This window comes from Camponotus floridanus, unplaced genomic scaffold (assembly GCF_003227725.1).
Source record: "Camponotus floridanus strain SB8 unplaced genomic scaffold, Cflo_v7.5 scaffold188, whole genome shotgun sequence".
NCBI classification, from domain to species: domain Eukaryota; kingdom Metazoa; phylum Arthropoda; class Insecta; order Hymenoptera; family Formicidae; genus Camponotus; species Camponotus floridanus.
Genome location: NW_020229312.1, coordinates 262,934 through 290,657, shown reverse-complemented (window position 1 = coordinate 290,657; position 27,724 = coordinate 262,934). Strand labels below are relative to the sequence as shown.

The 27,724-nt window shown below is 33.5% G+C and overlaps 3 protein-coding genes across 4 annotated transcripts; 1 reads left to right on the top strand and 2 right to left on the bottom strand.

Annotated features, from left to right (window-relative positions):
- Positions 1 to 46: 46 nt before the first annotated feature.
- On the bottom strand, positions 47 to 16,622 carry LOC105257143 (ubiquitin carboxyl-terminal hydrolase 31). 2 transcript variants are annotated; one of them, XR_003122644.1, is made up of 5 exons: positions 15,174 to 16,622; positions 3,605 to 3,978; positions 1,286 to 2,702; positions 946 to 1,161; positions 47 to 799 (listed from the first exon to the last, which is right to left on the bottom strand). XR_003122644.1 is itself a non-coding variant. In XM_025407755.1 (4 exons), the coding sequence occupies exons 1-4, from the start codon at positions 16,155 to 16,157 to the stop codon at positions 1,039 to 1,041; spliced, it is 2,898 nt and encodes a 965-aa protein (XP_025263540.1). In that variant the 5' UTR covers positions 16,158 to 16,622; the 3' UTR covers positions 47 to 1,038. The 2 variants fall into 2 exon arrangements, 1 of the variants encoding a protein (XP_025263540.1); XM_025407755.1 differs by having other exon boundaries at positions 47 to 1,161.
- Positions 16,623 to 18,482: 1,860 nt separating this feature from the next.
- LOC105257141 (major royal jelly protein 1) lies at positions 18,483 to 21,230 on the bottom strand. The gene is made up of 4 exons (XM_011267572.2): positions 21,133 to 21,230; positions 20,430 to 20,972; positions 19,762 to 20,176; positions 18,483 to 19,503 (listed from the first exon to the last, which is right to left on the bottom strand). Exons 2-4 carry the CDS (start codon positions 20,919 to 20,921, stop codon positions 19,277 to 19,279), a joined length of 1,134 nt encoding a protein of 377 aa, XP_011265874.2. The 5' UTR covers positions 20,922 to 20,972; positions 21,133 to 21,230; the 3' UTR covers positions 18,483 to 19,276.
- A 1,041-nt stretch (positions 21,231 to 22,271) lies between these two features.
- Positions 22,272 to 26,362, top strand: LOC105257140 (major royal jelly protein 1). The gene is made up of 3 exons (XM_011267571.2): positions 22,272 to 22,582; positions 23,940 to 24,195; positions 25,295 to 26,362. Exons 1-3 carry the CDS (start codon positions 22,362 to 22,364, stop codon positions 25,916 to 25,918), a joined length of 1,101 nt encoding a protein of 366 aa, XP_011265873.1. The 5' UTR covers positions 22,272 to 22,361; the 3' UTR covers positions 25,919 to 26,362.
- Positions 26,363 to 27,724: the final 1,362 nt, after the last annotated feature.

Here is a 27,724-nt window from a genome sequence, read left to right as displayed (position 1 = left end):
TTTAAACAATGAAACTCAGAGAAGGAAACTAATATAATTCGACGACTTTTGCAAAAACAAAATCTCTGTATCTAAAATAAAACGCTTATAAGTAATAAGATTGAATAATGTGCTTAATAATGACGTGTGTGCATCAGTATTAATTATTTAGATAAGGCCACTAGTGGAGAGATGATACAGGTATAATATAAATATTACAATTAAACATAGATTCAAAGCAATGGTCAATGATTACATAGTATGTCCAGAAACGAAACGATATTGTAGAGAAAACGTGTATTAACGCAGAATCGATAATGTATAAATTTTTTGTTATTGTCATATACTTTCATTGTAAGATAAACACACAATGCTTATGATGTTTACGTTGACATAATATTATTAAACGCGTTACATAATTGCACGAAATTGTCATTTCGGAAATATCCTTCTTCTGGACACAATGTAGAATTTAGTTGCCTATTGTATTGAAGTTCTAGATACATAATATATAAACACTAGAAGTTTTCTCTCTCTCTCTCTCTCTCTCTTTCTTAAGAATACGCGATTTTTTTATATATAAGTATAATTGAGTATAAGGTTCTTTTAAAAAGCTATTTTTTAGCAGCTATTATTATAATATAATACAATCCACGCGAGCTGTATACAAACATGGTATTACAATTACAAAAATTACTAATGCCTCATATTTTCTATTATCCTCAAAAGATCGCCTGCGTGTAAATTTATTACACATTTTGAAAGGACAGGCGCGGAGAGAAGCATGCCGCTGAAATCCATGTTATCTATCTCAGCATCTCTGTACAAAAAAAAAATCTATATAAATTCGAGCTGGAGGAACGATTTTTTGGTGTCTCTAAATTATATCGTCCCACATTCGGTAATCGAAAAATAACGAATTTATATTCTATCGGTGTAGTCTTTCTTTCTTTTCTTTTATCTCACCCCACTCGACGTTATTCAAACATCACGGCACACCAGGCACTGTACATTGAGCATCGCTCGAGCCAGACATCTCAGCCTGGCTTATATCGTATGTTACAACGTGGATTCGTGTATCACGGTTGTATTCGGATCACTGCTGGCATTCTGAATTATTGTTGATGGTATGTGTGGCGTCAATGTAATGGATGAAGTCTTCCGCACGGGTTTAGGAGAGCCCTGCAAACAAATATTAATTTACAACACGTTTGTTTCTCTTTCCTCTGATTTAATCTCAGAAAAAAATGAAACATGAAACATATATTTGGTCTTGATAATAGTAGAAGAGATGTATATTGCGTACCCATTCCCTTCTGCAAGGTGTCTCGTCGTCCGAATAATGATCCATCTGTCCGATGTCGGTTTCCGTCGCCGCGTTCCTCTTCTTTGGCTGTAAAGTCGCGTAATTGCCGCAACCTCTAGTGAAATTAGTCATGTTCTTCTCTTCGACAATCTTCTCCTGACAGAGTATCTCTTGCGATTTACTTTGCTTATTGTTCGTAACATCACTGGTGCTCTTGTTGTTGAAATAAAACGGCGGCATTTTCGATACCCAGTGATCCAGACCAGAGCCGGCCGAGCTCGTGGACGCCGCGGATGAATTTCCCGTGGAATTATTGGACAAGCCTCTTCGTTGATAAAATAACATGTACGCCGAATTAGTGATTAAATTCGTGTCGTTCACCGCTTCCACGCGCGTGTCGTCAAAGCAATACCATTGCGTGTCGTATGGATTTCGACAAAACGCCGTGTAATGTCCACCCTGGAGATCCTGCCCGTGATGATTGCATATTGCATAGAGGTCGTACACATTCTCATCGTACTTGGGGATATTGTGTTGTCGCGGACGCGGTTTCTTCCAAGGCGACCAGCCCAGGCCACCTAGGCTGGTGACACTATTATGCGTCGCCTGAACGCCATTGTGGGCCAGATGCGGCGTCATATCGAAGCCGTACAAAGGAAAGTCCACAAGCATAGTCAGCTTGGACGTTGACCGCTGCTTAGACTGCTGGCGGAATCTCTTCAAGTGTATGACTAATATATCAGGCAACGACCAGAGACCCAGTTTTTTCACAACTTCCTGTTTCTTGTTGCAGTAAGGACAATGCCACGCGTCCTCCGCGCCCAGTATCTCTGCACGCGTGTACAGATCGAAACATTCCTCCAGGGTGACCGCGCCGCCCAATTCGGAATTGGTCTTGAGTTGTTTCACGCTGGCGTGCTCCTCAATCTGATCGCTATCGTCCTGTATAATATTGCGCTTGGTGGCCTCGTCCCATTCGAGGATCAGCTTCACGTGCTGCGGTCCGGAATCGTCCGCGCAAAGTGCCAATGCTTGCTCGATCTGCTCGGTGTAGAGCGGATGCTCGACACAGGGATCGATACAGGGATGCTCGTCTTGAATCGGCGTCGCTGCTGGATCCGCCACGCGAATATTGAAAAGTCCGGGGCTCTGGCTGGTCGTGAGAACATCGTCCGCTAGCGTACTGTGCATCTCCTTGAGTAATAATTTCTGCAAATCCTCGTACGACGTTTCCCGCGAAACTTGCATCGTATACGGGCTGCCAAAACGATGCTTCAGATCCCCCTTTACGAGAACATTGATCCACACCAGCAAGATGTATGCTTGTTCCGTAGGCTCCTTCAATTGTGGCAGTTCGATGCAGTAAAGCGGATCGTTCTCCATAATCACGGATAGAGGTTGACAGTCGGAGAAGGTTCTGCGGAGAAAAATATCTCTTATTTTCTTTTTTCTTGTGTTGTTTTCATCATTATTGAAATGTGTGAGCTATATCTATGCAAATGACACGAAGCACTGCGAAGTGTAACTGAAACAATATACATATATGTAAATCGATAGAAATTGTTAAGAATTTTTTTCGTACTTTTCCATTTTTTATACTCTCTTATCATAATATGTAAATAAAATTGATTAATTTTCATTAGATATTTGCTTTATATATTTTTTTATATTATTTTTACACTTATAATATATATTTTAACGTAAAGTTTTTAACCTTTTTCATATATTTTTGCTTTAAAATTTTAACAAATTTGTTTTCTGGAGGTTTTCTGAATCCAAAACTGATATTAAAATTTTCATTAAAAAATTCACAATAGCAAATCCAACATGACAGAAAATTAAATTTTTTCCCTTTAAATTCGGATTTTATGGCTCAGAACTCTTAAAGAGAAAGTTAAAAAAAAATACAATTAGTCTGGATAGACAGAAAATATTGTATTTTTATATAAAATTCATAATAAAAAATATGAAAATTCTGAAAAATTTTTTAAAATATTTTAGAATCTACCAAGTTCATAAAAAATTGCCCTTTTAATTTTCATAATAGATTAGAATTTCTTCATGAAAAAATAATTTTGACTATTTATTTTTATATATGATATTTTTGCGATTAATAATTAATGATTTCATAGTTTTTTTCACATTTTTGTTGTAGAGATCTTGTAGAAACAAAAAACGCGGTATTTGTTGTTAAAAAGATAGTGAAACAACTGGAAGAAAAAGGTGGATCGCCATCCAAAATAATAAATATCTTTCGCTTTAATTTATTAAAAAAAGATCTTTTTTTGCCGTTACAAGTTCATTGTCTCCTGTCTTTACCTGTGAAATCCTTCGTCATGGATCTCGGTTAATAGCATATGATTCTCGTCTACGCCGGTGTCGCTGGCAAGGATTTCTCTCAGCTCTCTCACGTTGGCCGCTTGATTCACACTCACGCCGATCTTAACTTGCCGGGGTTGCTGAGACGTGTAGAGGACGTTCACGTAGAGATTCATCTGACGGTGATTCTGCGGCACCGGTACCGACACACAGAGAAAAGGGTCGAAGGTGTTGGATTGCCGATGACATCTCGGACAGGTCAAACTAGACCGAAACTGTGCTTGAAACACGGCGTGCACGAAGGAGTTGTTACATCGTACGTGATTCGCTAGGGTCTCTGCGGCGACGATGTCGTCGGGTCTGCCAAATGAATTCTGCGAACAGAGAGAGAGAGAGAGAAAATTAGAATATGTAAAATAAAATTAAACGATAAATTAAATAATAAATTAAATAATAAAATTAATATTCCCCGTCAAGAATTAATAAGATTATATATATTTATATACAGGGTGTCTACTAAAATTTTGTAAAATAATTATTTGAAAATTACACGTAAGGAGAATATTTTAAAGATTTTTTTTTATGTAATTTTCTAAAAAAATAAATTTTTTTATTGCATGTGTTTTCTAATATTTTTCACTCGTATGACAAACATAAAGCTTTTTAAGTTTCAAGATGTTATATTTATAAATGTAAATTGAAAACATCTGAATAACTTTCATAAGATAAACATTTTCTTTGTATAAAATGTTAATTTCTTATCAATAAAAATTAAAATACAAAATACGTATATTTTTAAGACATTAAATACAAAAATCAAAATAGATATATATTTATAATATACTTTATACGTATAATTTACTGTTTACACTAAAAAAGTTTATTATAAAAGCAAAATAATCAAAAAGAGCGAATTTTTAAAAAAATTCCCTAAATCCCAATTAAATTCCACGAGAAAATTCTCTGATTTTTCTACAAAAAATACAAAATCTTGAGAATTTCCGATTTTTCACTAGGCACTCTGACATAATAGTTGAATAATAATTGAAAGAAAACAGGTGTTTTTCCAAATACAACTGTCAAATATTTTGCATCAACCTGACTGAATAAATCTTCTCTTTATTTAATAGCGTGGTTTTTACGTAATCTAATTATCTCGAACAAAGCTGACTGCCGGTTAATACGAAGCCGTACACAACACACCGGCAGACGACAGCGAACGTAAGTAGATTCGCGCGATCAGCCACATTATATACGTGGTACATTAACGCGAAACTCGGTTACCGCTTCAAGGTGCATAACGACAATCATTTGTAAAGCTATTAATAGATCACAGCCGCTTGACAGCTCCCTTTATCGCGTCGGCACCCACTGTCTCTCCTCCTCCTGCCTCTGTCGCTGGAGGGAAGACGCGGAACATCAAGAGAAAAGTGCCGACCGAACGCGACGCTAACGAACTCGGCCTGTCACAATTATTATCGATGTGTTAAAATTTATACACTCATTAACGTCGCATTTAGCGATCTAACGTCAGGATACATGCCTGGGTATTGCACGATTCAATATCCAAGAATCTATAACGGAAATGATTTATTAAACACATATCATACCATCGAGAATATGATATGATCTTTAGAGAAAAAGATATTTAAAAAAAATTTATTTAAAAAATTTATTTTATCCGAGATCAGTTTGCGTAGAAAAATTCGGAGAAAGAAAATCTCGCAAATGTTAAACTATAATTTAGATAATATCTAAAGATATAGGTATAATAAAGATCTATAAATATAGATAATATCTATAAATATATTTATGTAATAATAATGTATTTATATAATAATTTATATATTTATATAAAAATATATAGACAATATCTAGAACTATAATAATAGAAAGATAATTATTTTTTGATAATTGTTTTTATGACGTAATTAAATAATTTAATATTCTGCGTAAATAATCGAGGCTTAAGCGAATCGCTATCTCCTGATATTTTATTATCAATTGATAAGTTTACTTGTGCAAATGTGTACGTAAATATTTATATATATTTCAAATATTTCAAGAATTTAAATTTATGGCACAGATCTGGAGCGAAGTACTTATCTGAAATAATAATTAAGGATTTAAATTTGCCAAATAAAATGTAATCGATAAAAATCTCATTCGAATTAAACCGGAAAAATACCGCAGAGAAATAATAATTTACCATTTCCGTAAAATAACTATCTACCGTGTATCTCTTCGTCTAGTTTCACTGTAATACGGTATAAGATACAACGAGAGAGAAAGTCCTTTTAGTAGATAATAAGTATTCAAAGTTGCGTTTTTTTATAGACCTTTGACTGGCTTGTGTCGATATAAGTGCGATTTCATAGAGGACTATAAGAACTTGATTTTACTGGTATGCATGAAGCAGCGTCATATCGTGCGTTCAACGCAGGTGGTAGAAAACTTTATGCGTACAACTATTTGAACTTGCTAAGAGGATGATACTAAACTTATATAGGAAAGTTACACAGGAGTCATATCGGAGTCATTATCGACTAGCTATTCTTATGCGTGTTGCATAGATTCGTTACTATAAATGAAAGAGATATGTATCCATATGTAACACACAGTTCTTGGAAGAAAAACAATATTACATCGAATAAAATACAGTAAAATTATTGCTGAATAATTTAATAGAATGTTTGATAATATCAAGTATTATTTATTATGAAAAAAAATATCACAAATATAAAAACCTACGTAATTAAATATTAATAATATTGTTGAAAAATTACAGTTTATTAATATTAATACAATTAATATAACATTAATATAATATTCATATTATATTAATATAACATTAATATAATATTAATACACAGAAATGTATAATAAAAAATAGAATTTAAAAATATAATTTTGATACAGAACAAAATTACTCCTATTTTTTGTATCCCAGATTCACAATGAAATAACTATGTTATCACAAAGTTATATAGCATACAATATGTAATGTAAAAAAAAAATGTTTCGATATGATATCGATGACGAAATGTGCAGCTTATGTAATATCTCTTAGATATATAATTTTTCAACAATAAAGTATTCCTCGACGACAGAGTTGTTAACGTGAAATACCGCAACTGATAGCACTTTACAAAAACGCCACGCGATATCCGTTGCGTTCCGAGGTACCCGTGTAATTTGTAACACGCGATGAAAAACCACAAAATGGGGTATAATTGTCGGACTTGTCACACAGGATGTATGAACGTTTCGGTTGCCGGAAGTAATTTCCGATACGCGTATGACTGAAGCGATTCGCGATTGGAGCTTACAATTGGTCAATGTCAGATTGGTGCACGTGCACTCGCGAGACTCGCATGTAACAAATGTCACATACACTTCCAATCGATAATGGATCTATATGTATCGGTAATACACCCTACTCTAATTCCTGCCATTGATCCTCTTTTAGATCCTCGCACTGGAAAATACCGGTTAATATATTCAATATTCTCTCTCACAGAAAAGGATATTGCTTATTGATAACGAGCAGTATCCAGATAACAGGCTTTATAAATATTAGATGCTAGATATTAAATGATCGCATGCGAGATGTCAATTTTATCTCAACGATCACCTTCATGTGACATGATTTTTTTCATAAAAAAATACGCTCCAATTTTCGTGAAATATATATTTATATCAATTTATATTCAATATCTATACTTCATATTTCTATTCGTACATAATCTTTGACTGATAAATACAAAAAATATTTATTTTATAATATTAAAAAAATATTAATATTAATATTTTAAAATTATATTAATACTTTATTAATATTAATATTTTAAAAATTATATTAAAATATTAATATTAATATTAATATTAAAAAAGTGTTTACTTTATAAGAACATCGTATAACTTGCGTTTATTTCATATGCAACGATCCAATAATTAAATGTGCCAAAATTTCGCGGCCAAATCTTTCTTTCTAATATATTAAAGAATATATTTCTTCTCGTTTATAAGATGAGCTTATTATTCCATGATCCAATTGTCTCCTGCTCGCATGAAATGGAAAAAATTCACGCGATTTATAATCATTGATGCATTAACTTCGGCCTTCAGAATGCATGCACCAAGTGCGTATACGATGCAATTATCGACGCATGGAATTCGAAATATGTGCAGAAACAGCATAATTTTTTTTTATCATCATTGCGTGTACGAAGGATGATGGGCGTGACGTTTTTTTCCCCCTGTATCTGAGCTGCTCTCGCTATAAACGTGCTATAAATAGTGTTATGTAAATATTTTGCTAACAATTACATTGACTTCTTTTCCTTTCCTCTTTTCTTATATTAACCCTCCTGCGCAAGAATTTTCCCTGACTTGAACGTTAACCAATATGCACGAGTTTTTAGAAAGGGTTGCGAAGTAAACGCAATCATTTTCTAAGGTTTCTGGGATCGTAGATTACAAATTTGAAGTCAGAAAAGACCGTAATTACGATTTTTTTAAATCGTGTACTTGATCGCCATATTGGATCCGCCATTTTAAATTTTGAGATTCTGACTTTAGAATCGTAATCAGCGACCCTAAAAACCTCTAAACAAAAGTATCCAGACCGATTTGAACATTTTTAGGGTACTTTTGTAAAGATAAAAAATTGGAAAATTATTAAATGAATTTTCTCTTTTTTTTTTCAATTTTCAGTCTAAATTTTTTTAATAATATATGCAAAATTCGATACCGCAAATCGATCCCTCTTAAAATACCAGTCTCAAGTTTTAATTTGCGAGGTCGCAGGCCTCTTTAAGTGATATCACGCATATGGGGAACTCAGTTTGGCTGAATATACTCAGAATAATGTGCATTAACAGACGTCACATTTGCGTCATCAATTGGTCGGATTAATTCTCTCTCATTTTTTCTCAAATAAAAATACGTTACATTTGCGTCATCAATTGGTCGGATTAATTCTCTCTTATTTTTTCTCAAGTAAAAATATATCTATCTAGATTTGTTTTCATTGTTAACATATGTATTTTTATTAACTTGTTGACAGAATTGCGAATGAGTCATTGCGATTTTTCGCTCCCTGTGATTCACAATTATGATTAAAATAATAATTAAAAGTAACAATTATAATGATTAAAAAATAATAATAATGAAAAATGTATAATTATGATTAAAATGAGAATTAAAAATAATTATAATAATTAAAAAGTAATAACGATTAGAAATAATAATTGAAATTATTACATCGCAAACAAGGAATAAAGATACATTTTCTTTTAAAATAATTTGAATGATTTTGGAATTTTTACACTTTGATTAATCATAATGATATAAATATATTTTTATAATTTTTATTCCACGAATAATCTACTATTTAAGCATTGATTTCTACCGGAGACATGTACAGTATCCAAGATAAAAATTGACAAATTGAAAGAAATTTATCGTAAAACAAAATAAATTATCAGTTATTAATTTCTTATAATTATTAAATTTATTAACTGTCACATTCATAAGAGATAAAAACCAGATCATGTTGGAAAGTAAATATTTCAATACATTCGCACGCATATCCTAGATATGGAATAATTTATCAGGTCTGCGAGACAGAAGCCGAGCTGATCGATCGTAAAGTGCGAAATGCATGACATCGCAAGATGCACGTGTCGGTGCTGGATGATAGTAGTTAAGGTCACATCGTAATTCGCAAAAAGCACACGGCGATGTAAACTGATAACTGGATCTCCTCATGGCCCCATTCAAGGCCGGTCCTCGTTACGGTACTGGCTCCTGTTCGACTCCGGTTTCTTCGACTTCGGTGCTCGACTTTACGAACGACGCGATTGTACGTTTCGCGCGAATGTATGTCGGGGCCTGTGCACATACATGGTTTCTCAAGAGGCATTCTCGAGAAAAATGTGCGAGGTGTACTCTTTTCGCTCGAGAAGATAAAAAAAAAAGAGACTCGGCAGCGAGATAAAATTGATTAAGTATGTTCGCTTTGATTAATATGGGTCTGTTCTTATCACGTCTAATGTTCCCAATAAGGAAATGCATGTAGATGATGATTTATATAAATTTTTACATAAAATAAATGTATTTTACAAGTTTCATATGATGTGTGTAAAAATTTCAAGACTATTCGAATTATTCAAATTATTTAAATTATATTAGAAAAATAGCTTTAACTCTTGTTTGCGATATAATGTATTAATTTTAATTATTATTTTTATTCATTATTATTTTTTAATTATTATAATTATTTTTAATTTTCATTTTAATCATAATTATAAATCATACATTTTATTATGGAACAATTTATTGTTTGATTTTTACATAATAAAAAATTTTTGCATAAAATAAATGTATTTGACAAGACAAGAGGGGACGATAAATGTGAAAAATATAATTATATTATTTTTGAAAATATAATTTTCTTAAAATAAAAATATATAAAATATCATGAGTGGAAAATATATCTTTACTCGTTTCATTTTGTGTTTATTTTCACTAAGTTAGCTTCGATCTTATTTATAAATTAAAATAATCTCGAGAAATTTCAATAACGCACGTTTTCCATTTTCTAATTCAATTCCATGTATTCAAAATGATGTCAATATGATTAATCCATATTGTATGTTTAGTTTAAAAGTATCTATATAATATTTAGAAAATTACATAAGAATTATCGCCTGCTTGGTTTCGTATTTTGCTTCAAAAAATGCGAAAATTTATGTGTTATTGAGTGGAGATAAAATATTTTTTTTGTGATTTTTAAACAGTAACCCAATCAGTAATCAATGAAGCGTCACATTTTATTGATGTTCGAGATCGAATTATCGGATCTTTCGGTAGAAGAGAAACAATCTTATCTCCCCGACTCAGCAAACGATTTATAAACGCAATCGAGGACCGAATGATAAGATAACAGTGGGAGATGAATAATCGCAGAGAAATGAAGATATGGAGATGCAACAAACGCGTCTGTTTGCCCATAATTTATAGTGCATTGTAAATTGTTATTTTTATATCCCCTCGCTTTCCGTAGATGGAAAAACAATTATTTAAGCTGAAAGAAATCGCAATATAATCACCGATATTTTTTAATGATATTATAACTTTTTAATGATATTATAAATATTTTATTTAGGCTGAAAAAAATCACGATATAATCACGATATTTTTCAATGATATTAGAGATAATGATTGATAATTGTGACATTTTATAACGATTTCGTAACGATTTCGTGACACGTATTAAATCAGTAATAATCAATAATTGATAATCGTCACGTTTAATCTGAATGATTCTATAAGAGGTTTTAAATAAGCAATTTTAAAAATTTTATGATTAAAAAATTTTGAATAATTTTATAAAATTTTATTTTTGATATTTTAATTTATTTTATTATTTGAATTATAATAATAATTCTATGTATACATAAACATATTACTGTGTCAAAATTATCTGATAGACTTTAGTAATTACTTAGGAAAACAGGAAGATAGAGGCAATTCTTTTATGTGTTATAAAATATTTTTATGCTAAACATATTCGTCCAACCTTCCATTTACTTTCATGCTATCTTACCTTGGGATTTCAATCTTGGAAAACATAATACGTATTTTCGAACGTGAAATAAATTTGGGTTAAGGTCTCGATGAGTTGGTCGTTTTAATTTACTTAATTCGTAGTAGATAAAAAAATAAAGCCAAAGTCTGTCGCAATTCGTTTTGTGTACAATCATTAAATTGTACTTATGTAAGCAGAGATGTAGACAATATTTTATTTGAATAAATTTATATAAATTATTCGTGACAAATGGATTTCAATAACATTTTACTCGATTAAACAATTTTTTAAATAATTATCCGGAAAATATTCTCGTTATCTTGATTATTTATATAAATATGATTAAAATCTTTTTTAAATAATTATCCGGAAAATATTCTCGATTTTTACCTCGATTATACCTATTAATTATATAAATATAAATAAAATCTTTTTTATCATATACATATTGATTAAAGAGTTTTAATTTCAAAGGTTATATTGGAAACTGAAAGTAAATTAAGCAGAAAAATTTAAAAGAAAAATTAAATACATACATGAATGGCTTACGCATTTAATGAAAATTCAAATAGCATATACTGTATTAATATATTATAGCAGCAAGTAATGCAAACAACCAATAATCCAAATATCTAACAAGGTAACAATATAAACAACGGATAGAATTTTAATCATAATAATAACATAGTGAATGAAAATTTATTCGAATGATGTGCGTGTTTCTGTTTTTGAAAATTAATTAATATTTCAAAAACTATAAAATTGGTTTAATTGTAATTAAAAATTTTTTTTGATCTTTTGTTTATTTCGAAAACAATCAATTTTTTTTCAACCATCATAAACAACAACTCGTAGCGTTTTGTCTCTTCCTCCTATTCTCTTCTTTTATCTCTATATACAGGGTGACTTACTTAAGACCGGGCACCCGAATAACTGTTTTAGTTAAAAATATGTAATTGTTAATATGTAATATGTATGTAATTGTTAATTATTGCAAATAACATATTTTTTCTTAAAAACAACCATGTGTTTTCTTTACACCAATTGATTCCTCTCATTATTTTATATATAAAAGTATTGAGGTAAGATAATCGAAAAATGAATATTTTACAAGATATATTTTATAGTTGATATAAAATTAAGAAATTATTTCGAGTCTTATATCTCGAACAGTATTTCAAAATATTTAATGAAAAATAACTTAATTATAGTGTTTTGGAAAGCTCTTGAGATAAGCTATAAGAATATGTAATAAGAAATAAAGATTTCCATTTAAAATTTTTAAGTTGAAATCTCCTACGCGCTTCCACCTGGGAAAAAATGTTCCCCGAAACATGACCACGTCTTCCTCGATAATAAATAATTTTTACTTCAAATTTTCATTTTTTCCTATCACTAAAATTGTAGGAGTTATTCGGTCTTAAGTGATTCACCCTGTATATTGCAAAGATTTAAATTCTTACGATGTTCTCGGAGGGGCAAAGAACAGAAGGAGATCTCACGAAAGGCGGTCACCAGCTGACGATAAACGTAATTTCTAATCTCTCGAGAGAAGATTTTTTTTTAAATCGGCCTCCTTAAGAAGAAACGTCATCGTCGAAAATCCGTGCATCTCAGCAGCGACTGTCGTCGCATTTCCGGCTTTTCCCCAAGACGCACGTGCGTTCAGAGTTGAAGATTAAAGCACCCACACGGTTATTCTCGTCTCGTCCATTCTCCGCGATGTGCTCGCGCCATTATTCGTCACGCATGCGAGAGAGAGAGAGAGAGAGAGAGAGAGAGAGAGAGAGAGAGAGAGAGAGAGAGAGAGAGAGAGAGAGAGAGAGAGAGAGAGAGAGAGAGAGAGAGAGAGAGAGATAGAGAAAGAAAGATATTGTCAACGCAAGCTACATGTTCGTGTGCAATCGTGCCTACACACGATATACGCGTTCGGCTTCGTGCACGCGATTCCAGAAAGAGAGAGAGAGAGAGCGAAAGAGGAAAAAGGAGAAAAAGAGAGAGGAGGGGAGAAAGAGAGAGGGAGAGACAGAGACTATAGCGACTTTCGTCGCGCGTTTCTTACATTGGCGGCCACGACGAGCCAAAAAGAAAGTTTCTTTCGTCGTGACGACCAGCTTGACGATTAAATTACACCGAGGAATGCAGTTAATTGGCTGCTATGCTTTTAAACCGCCACCACGTGTTTCGTTTTAATTAGATTTTATTCGTTCTGCCTGAGTTTCTTCGGATTTTACTGTCGAGATGCCGTTATTTTAATGCTAGAAAGTGTCGATTCGTTTTTCCTTCCCCTTTTCCTCGACATGATATATGAGGCCAATATTATTATATTAAAAAAAATAATATTCATTCATCGATTTGCATGTTAGAGCATAAATATTAAGAATATATTAAATGTAAGTAAAGCATAAGTTTAAATAAGTATAAATAAAATGTAAGAATACTGATACTTTAATATTGTAGACTGAATTTCTTTTTACTCCAGAAATCCTCTACATTAATGCTTAAAATCACATCTCTTCATATATAATAGATAATTTTAAGATACAATTAAAATACAACTATCTTAATTGAAGGAATATAATTAAAATAATTGTATATAATTTTTAATGATTTAATAATAATTTAATTTTGTATTAATAATTTAATAATTGTATAATTTAATTGTATAACATTCTTGGTGTCATATAATTTTCTTAGTTATTGAATTAATCTCATTTTGAAGAAGCGAAGCATCTCTCTCTCTCTCTTTCAAAATGTCCATTACTACTTGTTATGTCTCCCTCGTGGAAATACACACCATGGCACAGTTTTTACTCGAGGTCAAGACGCGCCGAGCATTTTTTATATACGAATAGCCACGTGTCACACCGTCATTTTCGTTTTCGCACACGACCTTTCGCTCCTCGATATTACTAAAAATATGTTCGACAACACGACCGACGGCGACGGTCTAAAAATAAAAGAGAGCAAATAATACCTTTCCCGCGTAAAAAAGAAATATGACATGATCAACGAACGATTCCGACGAACTTGGATAAAAAAAAAGATATCGCCGAATGAAAATTAAATTTCGTTTCTCGCTCGAAAAAGTTTTCGTTTCCGCTAAGATTAAAAATAAAGCGATTAATTACTAAAACGGAACGAAGAAAAACATCAGCTGATGTCAATAACGTAAGAATTGATTAAGAACACATCACATCGCATAATTTCAGGTAGAGTCTTTAAAATATGTACGTATAATTAAAAAAATATAATATATTTAACTATTTAAATGTAAAATTAAAAAAATGTCATGTGTCAAAGAAAAGAATATATTGATTAAACGTCAAAATAATATCTTTTCTCACGTAAAAATGAAATATAGTGTGATTAACGGATTCCGAGGGATCTGAATAAAAAAAAGATAGTATCGCCGAGTGAAAATTAGATTTCGTTTCCGTCAAAATTAAATCCTATTTTCGCTAAAATTAGAAATAAAATTAATTATTAAAACGGAACGAAAAAAAAATCAGCTAATGACATAATGAAATGATTAAGAATACATCATATCGCACATAAATTCTTTAAAATTTATAATAATTAAAATAATTATTAAATAAATAATAATTGAAAAATATATATTTAATAAAAAAAAATTTTTAAATATAAATGAAATAATTAAAAAAATATATATTAAATAATATATATTTTTTTAATTATTTCATTTAATTTCATTTTTAATTATTTCATTAAATAATATATATTTTATTAATATATACTTTTATCAATATATATTAAATATCAAAATTTTAAAATGTAAAATATCAAATATCAAATAAAAAAAGGATGTATAGATTAAACGTCAAATGTGAACGACGTCACATACACGTGAGATTTATACACAACGAAGGCTCATATTTCTCTGCTACAGAGAATCTACTAACGAGAGTCCAATTTCCATTGGCTGAAACTCGCAAGAAAAGCGCGCGCGCTCACCTTAATGATCTTGTACTTCTTCTTGGTCGCCTGATTGAGGTCCTCGTGCACCTTGTCGAGGAGCCAGAGGAGGAACTCCTGGGCGTCGTGCTGCAGGTTACCGCGGTACTGGCTGCCGTACTTGTCGACGACGCTCTTGAACGCGGTGCTCATCTCCGGGTCGTACTGGCAGCTCCAGATGGCCTTGAGCAGCAGCGCGAGCTGCTCGGTGATCTCGCCCCGGGTGCCGTACTTCTTCGAGTTGAGCTTGTTGCGCCGCGACAGGTCGATCTTGTACTGATCGAGGACGAAGTACTCAGCGAGGATGTCCGTGTGCGAGAGGCACTGCAGCACCGCGTTCATGAAGCACGTGTTGCCGTGGTTGCGTAGGCCTATGACGCCCGGCACCCGGTCGGCCGGGATGTGGGCCGGTCGCGGGGGCGGCGGCACCCTGATGTCACCCGCGGACGAGCCGAGGTCGTCGCCGCGTTGATGATGGATCGACGCGGCGGCGGCCGCGGCCGCCGCCGCCGCGGCCTTGTGGCCCTGGACGCCCACGTTCGACATGTGGCGCACCATCTTGTTGATAAACTTCCTCCAGGAGGGCCGACGAAACACCTTCTTGCCGCAGGGCGCCTGTCGCTCCTGACAGTCCTGCACGATCTGCTGATTCCCGTGCAGCAATCTCCCCGTAGCGTTTTGCCGTTGCTGTTGCTGGTGTTGCTGCATGATACCCTCTGTCGCGGCGTGTCGCGACGCCGCGTTGTTCCTGACGCCAACGCACTCCTTCCCCGGGTGGTCCGCGCAGTGAGACGTCTGCTGCTTCGGACGTCGCCGCGACATTCTGTTGCTGGCGTTTTGAAACGGGTTTCTCGGCAGTGTAAAGGTGCGCTTGAGCCGCGCGGCGCCGCGCGGCTCCGCGCGCTTAACCTCCTCCTCCACGCCCAGCTCACCCTCGGACACCGATTTCATCACCGACGTCGCCGTTCCCACGGCGACGTTCATCGCCAGCCGTCGCGGCTGGCTGTCGGCTGGTCGGTCGGCTGGTCGGTCGGCTCGGTCCTGGCTGGTCGGCTCGGCTGGAGACTCGAGGTTGGAATCGACGAGGAATCCCGTTCGGTGAATCTCTGTCGCGGAAACGGTCACGCTCGTCGACGCTCACGTCACGTCACATCCCGGTCGTGGAACCGAGTCCGGGTGCTCCTCCCGCGTCTCGATCGCGACGCGACCGATCTCACCACCGCCGCCACCACCACCACGTTGTTACTGATCGTCGACGACACCCACCACCGCGGCACGCGGACCCGCAGCCCGTACACGGCGCTCGTACGCGCAACACCTCGCACGGAAACTGCGGCACCACGGCGGCCATTTGCCGCGTATCGGGGATCGGCGGCGGAAGAGGCGGGAGGGAGGGAGGAGGTTAGGTTCCGCGATTTCTTCGCGCACACGACACGGCCCGGGGCATAGACCGCGCGCGATACTCGAGAGAAGCGATAGCCGCGACGTCTCGTTCTTACCTAGGGGGCGTTGAGTGCCATCTGAGCCATGGCGCCGCCATCTGGCGGTCGACTTCGGAATATTAACACGTGGCGTCCGATTTTGTCGAGCGATGATATCGAAGGGAATTCGAATTTCCGCTAAGGATTTGAATCTTGGCTAAGGGGAAATTCGAATCCTCGCTAAATAGAGTGATTTGGATTTCTATATCTGTATTCTAAACAGAGAGGATTCCTGCTGAGTGGAATTTGAATTTCTTGAAATCTGAGATTTACGTATATATATTATGTATATGTAAAATATATATTTTTAATTTTATTTAAAAAGAAATTGAAGGAGATTAAATTTCTTTGATAAATATGCAGGTAATAAAATGACGTCAAATGACATCTTAATGATGATTTAATAATGTCATAATACGTTGTTAAGAAGTCTTTAGACATCATCTTGATACCTGAGTAATCAAATCAATCCCGAAATAATTATTTTAAAACAAGGGACAATATATATATATATATATATATATATATATATATATATATTATTTCGAATCATCTATTATACAAAATAATATTTATCAATTAAATATATCAGTTATATTATATCTCATTTTGTTTGCTTTTACTTCTTTTTTTTAGATGCATCTATCATCTGACATTTATACATATTATGTATATACATATATAGGATGCTCCCGGATTAAGTGGCCAAACTTGAAATATAAATTTAGGACGTCAAAACAAAAAAATTTCTTCTGGAAATATGCTCATAAATTCTTCATTCAAGAAATATTGATTTCTGAAGTTACAAAACTATAGAAATAAGTAATGTCGAATAATGGCTTTTTTTTTGTTTTGAAGATCGAAGGTTATTGAGGCTTGTGCTCGCACAAACAAAATTTTATCTATTTGTAATTAATAAATAATTAATTCGCTGAATACTTGAAAAACTTTACAAACACACAATGTTAATCATTCATTTTCTCATCAATATACTTGTTTCGGGGCTGGAGGCCATTATTTTAAACAAAATATTTAATAATTAAATTTTGATTATTATAAAGCAATAAAGAGGATAAACTTAAAATATTTTGAAATTATTCATTTCTAATAATTCCTACAAGTTTAATAGCTTCATCAGTATCCTTACTCAATACCTTCAATGAAGCATTTATGAGCATATTTCTAGAGAAAATTTTTTTTGTTTTCATATCCTAAATTTATATTTCAAGTTTGACCATTTAACTCGGACACATCCTGTATATGTATGTTATATTATAATCTTTTCAAGAAAGCAAAAAGAAATAAATTAAATTTTTTTGATAAGTATCAATCATGATTTTGTCGAAATAAAAAAAATGAAGAATAATATCAATATATCTTAAATAATTATATTGAATAATTATATATCTTGATATTATAATGATTTATAATTGATTGCGATTATCTTGATATCGCATATATCATGATAATCACACTGCCATTAACTCTAAAAACTGAAAAATATCGGTACTGATATAATATAATTATGTACTAATAATAATGATTTGCATTTTGTAATAATACGGCTATGGAGAACATTTTTATGATCAAGATTAATAGTGACAAAGAATCAATATGAAGAGTAAATTATATCAAATCTAAATCCTCTTATTTTTGAATCATTAATCACTCGAGAATACACATTTGCATTTTGATTAACTTGATTACAAGTTGATTGTAAATTCACCTAAATTCTGGTGATTTTCACCTTGAATATGTGTATTCATCAAAAATAGAGTTTTATGTGTCTATGGGTTACATAAAAAAGCACGTGGCTTCACACATATAATTGTTTATATAAGCTGACATTTACTAGCACATTGTTTTCTTTTCGACTTACATAATAATGTTTACAATCAACATTGCTGCGAATAAATCATTTTCTTGGATAATATATGAGTAAATTACTGTAAATGTTATAGAATCATTGTGAAAACTGTTTGTCGGCATCGATTTAAATTAATCGACATGGTAAATAATTTTGACACTGGTCAACTTGTCCATAAATTGATCTACGATCACGCAATCGTGGAGGTGAGGTTTTGTAAAAATCCTTCATCAGTCACGGTAGTTGTAATAGAAGTAAACATCGTAAATATACTTATTATCTACGCTTATTATCTGATTGTTTCAACCTACTTTAAGTAATATTATTTGCTTGCTATCTAGGAGAACGCTGCCGATTACATGACTAGATCAGCGACAAAATAGAACTCGACTTTTCTATTTCCCTAAACTTAATTCAGCGATACTTGATTGCTCTAACAATTAATGTTGAGAAACGTCATACGGATTTAATAGTTGTCCTTCAACCGCGAAAAAGTACATGAGTACAATATGAGCTTATTGTTCTATCTCTATGGAAGTAAGAATCAAGAACCAATATAATTTTCTCTCGATGCGCTAAAAATACGGAAAATGTGCCTTGCGCCGATTGTCGTATCTTCATTATTTTTTAACGCATCGAAATTCGAACACTCTCCAAAATTATCGATTTCAACTTCTGCTTACAAGCCTTATCATCAATTTATGTGTAATCGCGTGCCGTAGTGGTAAGAAGCTCTTAAAGTTGACAAGAGATTTCTAATCGTCGCAAGCCTTGACTAAGGGATGAATAGCCACGGTAGCACCCGAGCAACTCACGGTGTTCTGTATATAATCCTGGACGTTACTCTCGATGACCCACATAAGTCTCTTATATCCAGGTACCACTTGGGTTGCCAATCGACAATCGTTGCCTTTTTGCACCATCACGAAGTTCTCTTGCCTGAAGGGCGTCTCGGTATTCCACATGTAGATATCGGAGTCACCTGAAAATTAATTAAAAATGTTTAGAAGATCGAAGTTTTAGAAGATAGAAGTTTCCTCTCAAAATTACGACTCATGATAGAGAGGTTTTATAGACATAGATTTTCTTTATTTTAAAAGAAACAGACAAAGCCTGTAAAAGCACCTAATGTAAATTTTAACTATTTTTTGATATAACAACTTTTTATGATTCTACAAAAATAACTAATTAATGTGTCAGTCCTTCCTTTCTATTCTTCTAATTTTCTAGCGAAACTTACCCTTGTATCTGAAGAACATGGCGCAGCCGTTATCGCTACCGAGGAGAACCAGCTTCTCTTGCTTCGGCCCAACATCTGCGACCGATCCTTGGGTGAGACCTTTCCTCAGATTCTCAGCCTTGATCGCGAAAAGCCTATTGGATCCCAGATAAGTGAAGTACACCACTGGTGTACCGCAGGTCTTCTTCACCAGCGTCGAGTAGAGAACGTCTCTTCGTTGGACACCGGTGGTAACGGCATTCGGAAGGATTACCTTGTGTCCTTTATCCGCGGTGATATTGTAAACAATGATGGATTTCGAGGCGGCGTCGGTTATATATGCGTATACCTGGCCATCTTCTGCGTAATCGATTGTCAGATATTGCAAACGAGACAACGGATTTACCAGGAGGCTCAAGTCGATCACCTTCACGACCTGTCATGAGAAATATTTTGATATCGATCACCTGTCTCCAGAGTTCTATAATTTTATTTTTATATTATGGATTTTAATAAATTAATTTTGACTTTTGCTAAATTAAATACTTCGCTAGCCAACAATTAAATTATCACAGAAACAAATGATAATAATTTTAAAGATTTTATGCAAAAAAGAGGATTTTAATTATTCCAAAAAAAATATTAGACATGTGTCTTGCAATTACATTTTTAATTATAATTTTCCGTACCTTTCCTGATTTGACGTTAATTCCGACGATCTTTGGAGGACACCTGCGCACCGGTTGTTCCAAAGTGTTTACGATACCAACGTCTAATACCCACAGGATTTCCTGAATGTCCAGGACCATGTCCACGACGCTCTGCAGGGCCTGGCAGTTGCCTTCTTCCTGAATTGCCCAACAAGGGAACGGTGTCACCTTCGGCGCGCAGTCCTTCGTTTTCAGCGACATGACACCTAAGGTGAAGGGTACACCCGGTTTGTAGCGCGGCATCGCTATGATCATGTCCTCCTTGTAGATCTGCGCTCTGGTGCCGATGACATTCCTGGGAATGTAACGTCCGCTCGTCTCGTAGATGTTCCTCGTGCTCTGGCATGGCCAGTCCAGACTGTAGCCCGTCAAGGAAAACGACAGCTCCGGCATCAACTGCTTGTCGCATACTACCAGCAATAAGCCACTCGCCAGGATCACCAGGCTCAGAGCGCTCCTCGGGATTTTCATCCTGCGCTCTTTTTGTACGACAAGTTAGAATAATGCGTGTCTTCGGGTAGTCTACAAGAGCGTACAATGGAAATTTAATTATTAAATCAAGAATAATTAAAGAATTATTAAATTTATTTTATGTAGATCTTTTCGAGAAAATTATTGAAAAATTGCAAGAATTGATAAGAACAACTGTTGAAGGCGTGGCAAGAAGGATGTGAAAACTTACAAGATTTCCCGTGTGTAATCAGTTGGACGAAAATCTTTGAATGCGCTACTCATTTATACTGTTTTATACTTATACGCTCTGATTATGAGCCGATTGAAATTGTTTACACTTTTATGCGCATATTACCGCTTTCTTACGCAATACTTTGTAACAATTTTCTTGCTTAAGAGGGAATTCGCGAAGAGGAAATGCCTTGTGAAATGCCTTTTCGAATGTCGTTTGTAAATAATAATGAATCCAGGAAGAAGTGAAGATGCGATAAACCAGGCAGTTGTATCAGGAAATTATTATTTCATTCGTTTTGTCAACTCTTTTATATTTTCCGTTTTTAATAATTTTTTATGTTTATCCTTAATATTTGCCTTCAAAACTAATTTAAGATGTTTATATATATATATATTTATCCTTATATATCCATATATATTTATCCTTTAATTTTTACCTTAAAATTGAAGTTTCTATTGTTTTATTATTAAATACATTTAGAAAAATGCAACTGCTTAAAATATTTTAATAAATTTGTTTCTTCTTTTTTAATATATAAATAATATTTAATTATATATAAATTAAATTAATTTAATTATATATAAATAATACTTTCTCTTATTTCCAGTTATTAAATATTTTGTTTTTATTCCTATTTGTTTAATTAATGTTAACTAATTGTTAACATTAATTAAACAAATAGGAATAATGTTAATTAATGTTAACTAAATGTTAACTAATTGTTTAATTATAATTTTTGCATTTTTGTATTATTATTATATATAATTTTTAAATTATGCAAATATATTGTGTCAATTTATTTATTATTAATAGATAAAATATATTCTTATTTCAAGAAAATAGGAAGAATCGATTTATAACAGAAAAAATAATTTAACGATTTGTTAACTAATTAAATTATAAGTTCATACATGTATATACATTGTTTTTTGTTTACAACTAATTCTTTATGTTTACCACCGGTCTTGGCAGTTCCATCCCACGCATTTAGCACCGACTCGTGTGCGGAACTCCTTGAATGAACGTGATGATGTGTTGCGCATCGCAATTAAATATTTTTTAAACCGAGACATTTCGTAACGAGCGGCTGCGTTACACGACAGGATTATAAAACTGGCGTAATTCGGAGGATCCTACAGTTTACGATTCGATTCGTTCGCCAAAAGAGACGCGGCCCGAGACACATAATTTGATAGAAACGGGAAAAACTCGAACGGGAAAGCATGTTCTTCGCACGGGCGGTGACGTTTATCATCGCCGTTGCTCTCGTCGGTGCTAACGAACAAAAGTATGACAAGAACATCGCCTGGACCGGCGGATCCTTCGAATGGCCTTGCTCGGCCACAAAGAACATGTTCAGGACCAGCGGTCGTTACATCTCGAAGAATGTCCTCGCCACCAGGGCTGCGATCTATAAGGACGACGCTGTCCTTGCTTTACCTAGGTATGAAAAATATATACAATTTATACAATTTATTAATTTCCAAAATTGTTTTGAATAATTTTTAATATTGTTTCTGCTACAATTATACAATTATAAATTTTTGATATTTTTATAATTTTTTGATGTTTTATAATTTTTAAATATTTTTAGAATTTTTTGATATTTTTATAATTTTTTGATTCTCTTTATCATTATGTATAATAAAATTATTCTACAGGAAAAAAACAAAAATAAATCAGAGTGCAAATAAATAAATTTCTAATACTGCATCAAATTTTTAATGATGCATTATTTAATAAAAACTTTCGCTTATTTAAAACGTGTTTATGAAAACAGATTTTCTTGAATTATCTTATGAAAAAATTAATGTAATAATAATAAAATATATAAGTAATAAGGATTATAATATTTCGTAAATTGAGGTGGATTTTTTGCTGCTATAATAAAATTTTTAAATACATAACAAATTATTATATTTCTAAAAATTCAAATTTTATATCTATAAATATGTGTCTGCGCATAAAAAAATCTGCAAAAATAATTCTACAAAAAAATCAACATCGTCATTTGTGTTATTTCTTTAATGAAAGTCACGCTGTTATTGCAACGAAAAGTTCGAGAAATCTATATAAAGAAATAGATCGTATTTGTACCTTCGATTCACGAAATCATACGTTCGATGGCGTCCAAATCAGGATAAAAAGGTAGTCGCATTCTTGAGCGAGTTTACTGGTCCCATAAGAGGTAAGCGCACGTGCGTTACGTCAGAAGCGGTACACGCAGTTCTTGTAGAAATCGCTAACGAGATCGCAAGTCGATCGTAATCGGAGGTGCGGTCGTAATCATAATTTCTCCGATGCGGAAAGATGTAGCGATCGTCTGCTGGTAAAATTCCGATAAAACTATCACTTTCAAGTTTCGCTTTGAACGTGGCAATCGAGAGAAACAAGGCTGTAGACCTTGTCAAGGATCACGTGTTATAAGTGTCTACCTTCGTAATAACGTTACATCATTCGGGCATTAACCGTATTGTATTGCAAAGAAATATTTACATCCGTAAACATAACATGAAAAATAACTGAAACGTACAACGTAATTTTAACTAATATCTATCTTTAATTTATCCGATATAAATCAATCGAGAGATGCAAAAAATTTCATTTCACATAATTAATGTATCTTATAACAGATTTTACCCTTTATGATTGTTATTTATGAAGCATCATAATTTCAGGAGAAGTAATACAAAATTTAAATTGCCGGAAGAGATTTTGTGTTAACATTTTCCGAAAAAAAAATAGGGAAAATCAATAATTTCAAGAGCCTAAGAACATATTTGCTTAAAACGTTTCTTCAGATTTAAGCCTGGCGTGCCAGTGACCTTGGCCAGAGTGTCGTTGAAGGATAAGAACTGCCAGGCCAATCTTCTCCCTTTCCCTTGTTGGTCCCTCCAAGAAGAAGGAACGTGTTCCGCGTTGCAAAACGTCGTGGACATCTACTTGGACCCTCAAGAAATCCTGTGGGCACTGGACACGGGCGTCGTAAATTCCCTCGAACAGCCCGAACGAAAATGCCCGCCAAAGGTTGTCGCCCTGAACATAAAAACCGGCAAGGTGAGATAATTCACGCGTATCAATTCAAGCTAGCGATAGAACGGCGTGTATGTGTGTTGTTTATGTGGACATATAAAGATATAAATTTTATGTTGTTTAATTCTTTTCTGAAGGTATTTTTTCAAAGGATAAGAGCAATATACCTGAAATTCTCTGCAACTTGTTATTTATATAGAAAGAGAAGCGTTTTAATATATATTTATGTATTTAAATTTATTGATGAAAAAGAGAATTTGTATTTTTATTTATGTAATTTTTCGTTAGCATTTGTGTATTATTCGTACACGTTATTTATTCAGTCAGCATTAGTTGCTTTTCCCTTTCGCTTTCGCGAGTCTTATATAATAAGAATTTTAAACGCCTTTCTTATCGTAATCGCCGCGAAATATACAATTAAAAAACCATTTATTATCTTTTAATCCGTATAATTATATTGAAATTTAATGCCAATTGAAGTAAGATCTAAGTTTGTTAAGGAAATTGCAAAGCTATCTTTATCTCTTGATTTTGAGAAAAATAAATTTTTTTTTAAAGAATAGTATAAATATATAAGTATTAAATATTAATTAAATACTTAATAATTAATTTATGATATATAATACTTATTAATAATTAAATAATTATTTATTAATAATATTTATTGATAAATTTCATTAATTTTTATTTTTTTGCCATTTTTTTTCATATTTATATATTTTATTTTTTAAAATTTATAATTTACATTTTTATTCAAAAATTTATTTTAACCTATAAAGTAACTTTATTTTTTAAATTTTCTAATAATTAAATTTAATAATTCATATTTATTATATACATATATATATCCTTATTTTTTATATATTTAATTTTGTAAATCTTAAATTCTTTCAAAATTAATTAAATAAGTTTACTAAATTTTATTTATTAAATTATTAAATTATTAAGTTTAGAAAATTTATATAATCGCCAGGAATATTGCTTTTTGACAGTAAATTTATGACTGGACTTGGATCGCAAAGAGAAAAAAAGAGAGAAAATAAAAGACAGAATTTTGCAGTATATATTCTTTCTGTTCTTCAATCAATCAAGAAAGATGCAAAATGGTCATTTTCTATTCCAGGTCGTAAAAATCGTCGACCTGTCCGGCCTGACAAACACCGCGTCCCGACTGCAGTATGTCGTGGCCGACTACAATTCGGACGGACGGGTGTTCATCTACGTGACTGACGCGGCTTCGAGGGCGATCCTGGTATACGACGTGACTTCCGGTCGCGGCTACCGCGTCATCCTTCCTCAGGCCGTGACCACGAACTGTAACCGCAGGGACGTGCTATACGAGGCGCTGATGCACCACCAGGACGGTAGCACCTGCCTCATCTTCACGTACCTGGGCGCCAGCCATCTGTTCTCCATCCGAACGGATCACCTCCGGAACGGATACACCCAGGGCAAGATACACGATCTCGGCATCAAGCCCGCGCGTCTCGTCGTCCTGGGCACCGACAACGGCAACGCGCTCTTCTTCCGTTACGAGGGTAACGCCGAGGTCTACAGATGGGACACCAACACACCCTTCGTGTCCGCCAACTTCCAGCCGGTCTACACCAGCACCGAGTGCGCCCTGGCCACGCACATCGTGCCCGATTACAAGAGGGGCCAGATGCGTGTCCTGGAGAGCAACTTCCCGGATTACATGCAAGGCACCGTCGGTTGCGGCGCCAATCACGCGTTGAATCTTATGTAAAGAGCAAGAAAGAAAGAGAGAGAGAGTCCCTCTCGCTCTGCCGATTGCGACTAGTCAAGGAGATGGTATTGTTATTAAAAAGGGCGCGCTAATAAGGGATTTTCCGGTTTTTATTTTTTTTTTTTGGCTCGGAAAATCGATTCATTCAATTCATTCATAATTCTCGATGTTTACTTCTCCACCTACGCTATAAATAACGTACCTTGCGCCGATTGTCGTATCTCCATTGCTATAAATGTAGACATAGAAGTAAAAAATACACACACATATAGGCATATGCACGTTTACTTTATCATCTTTTAGCGTCGAAATTTGAGTGCAACGAAAAATTATGTCGGCTGCGATGCGTTCTTTGCATAGCCGACGAAGCAAAAACTCTTCAACAGTAAGCAAAATGTCAATCGCTGACATTCGACGAGCGAAGAAATAAATGTATTTTAAAAATTCAGCGTCTTTTAACTTTTCCTTCGCACGTGCAGCGCTTTAAATTTGCTTGGATGAATCTTAAAGAAGTTCAATTATTCCAATTATTTTAACTCAATTTTTTCCCATTGAAATCAGTTGAATAATTTGATTATAATTATTAAATTATTCAATTAAATAATCAATTAATATAATAATAAATTGATTAATTATTAATATTATAAATATTATAAATATTATTAATATTATAATTGATTATTATAATTAATATTATAATTGATTCAATTAAATAATCAATTAATATAATAATAAATTAAATAATTAAATAATTTGATTTTACGCATTTTTTAAATAGACAGATTAAAGAGAACGTTTTTTTTTTTGCTTCAGTCAAATTATAAAATTATACATTAAAAGATATAATTTGAAAAGGAAAGAAAGAAAGAACATTAGCAAATTGTGCATTGTGTGCAATTAAGAAATATAAAAAGGTAATCACATCGCGTGTGTTGTATCTAGATTAGGAGGTGATTCGTCAACACTTTTTTTTCTCTACGTCGATCCAGTTCCACAACTCGTACACTTGGAATAATTAACGAGAACGAGTTTGATTTTCAATACTGGTTTTCCTTTCGAATTCTCAAGTCTGATTTACTAACAGCTGTTTACAATATACGTTACAATGAATATTTCTGTCTCTTTCACGTCTTCTGGAACGGACATTGAACCGAAATGTTATACGATATGTTAAACTTTCAAAATGAAACTTGATATTCAAGATCAAATTGTATCCTTTCTGGTTTTATACGATACTACGAAAGTTTGATCTATGAATGTATTTAATTACATATTACATAACGTGTATTTTAATATTCTAATTTCGCGATATTTATAGCTTCGAGCTTTATTACAAAATAATACTGGAGTAAATTGGAGCGATTCTATTTCATTTAATTAGCAACTGATATAACAAAATGGAATTTTAGTTCTTTATTTAAATGAAACATAATAACATATATAAATATTATATTTAAAATATTACTAAATTATCTTCAAGTTGAATAATATTATCAGAGATAAAATAATGATATTACTGATTTATGATAAAATTATGTGTTTTATTATGAATGATGTCGCATTGTTTAATACAAGAGAAAAAATTTTATACGAACAAAATTCGATGCAGATTGACATCAACAAATTATAATGACAATGATATTTGTTCTTGAATTTATCCTTTAATGATCATTTCCATCGTATTTGATCAACTGAGCTATAATTTGTTCTCAATTAATGAACTTACTCGTACAACATATAAGTATATATAAGTCGTAACATTTAATGAACGTGAATTAATGTTAATACGCGCATTGTAAATTTCAA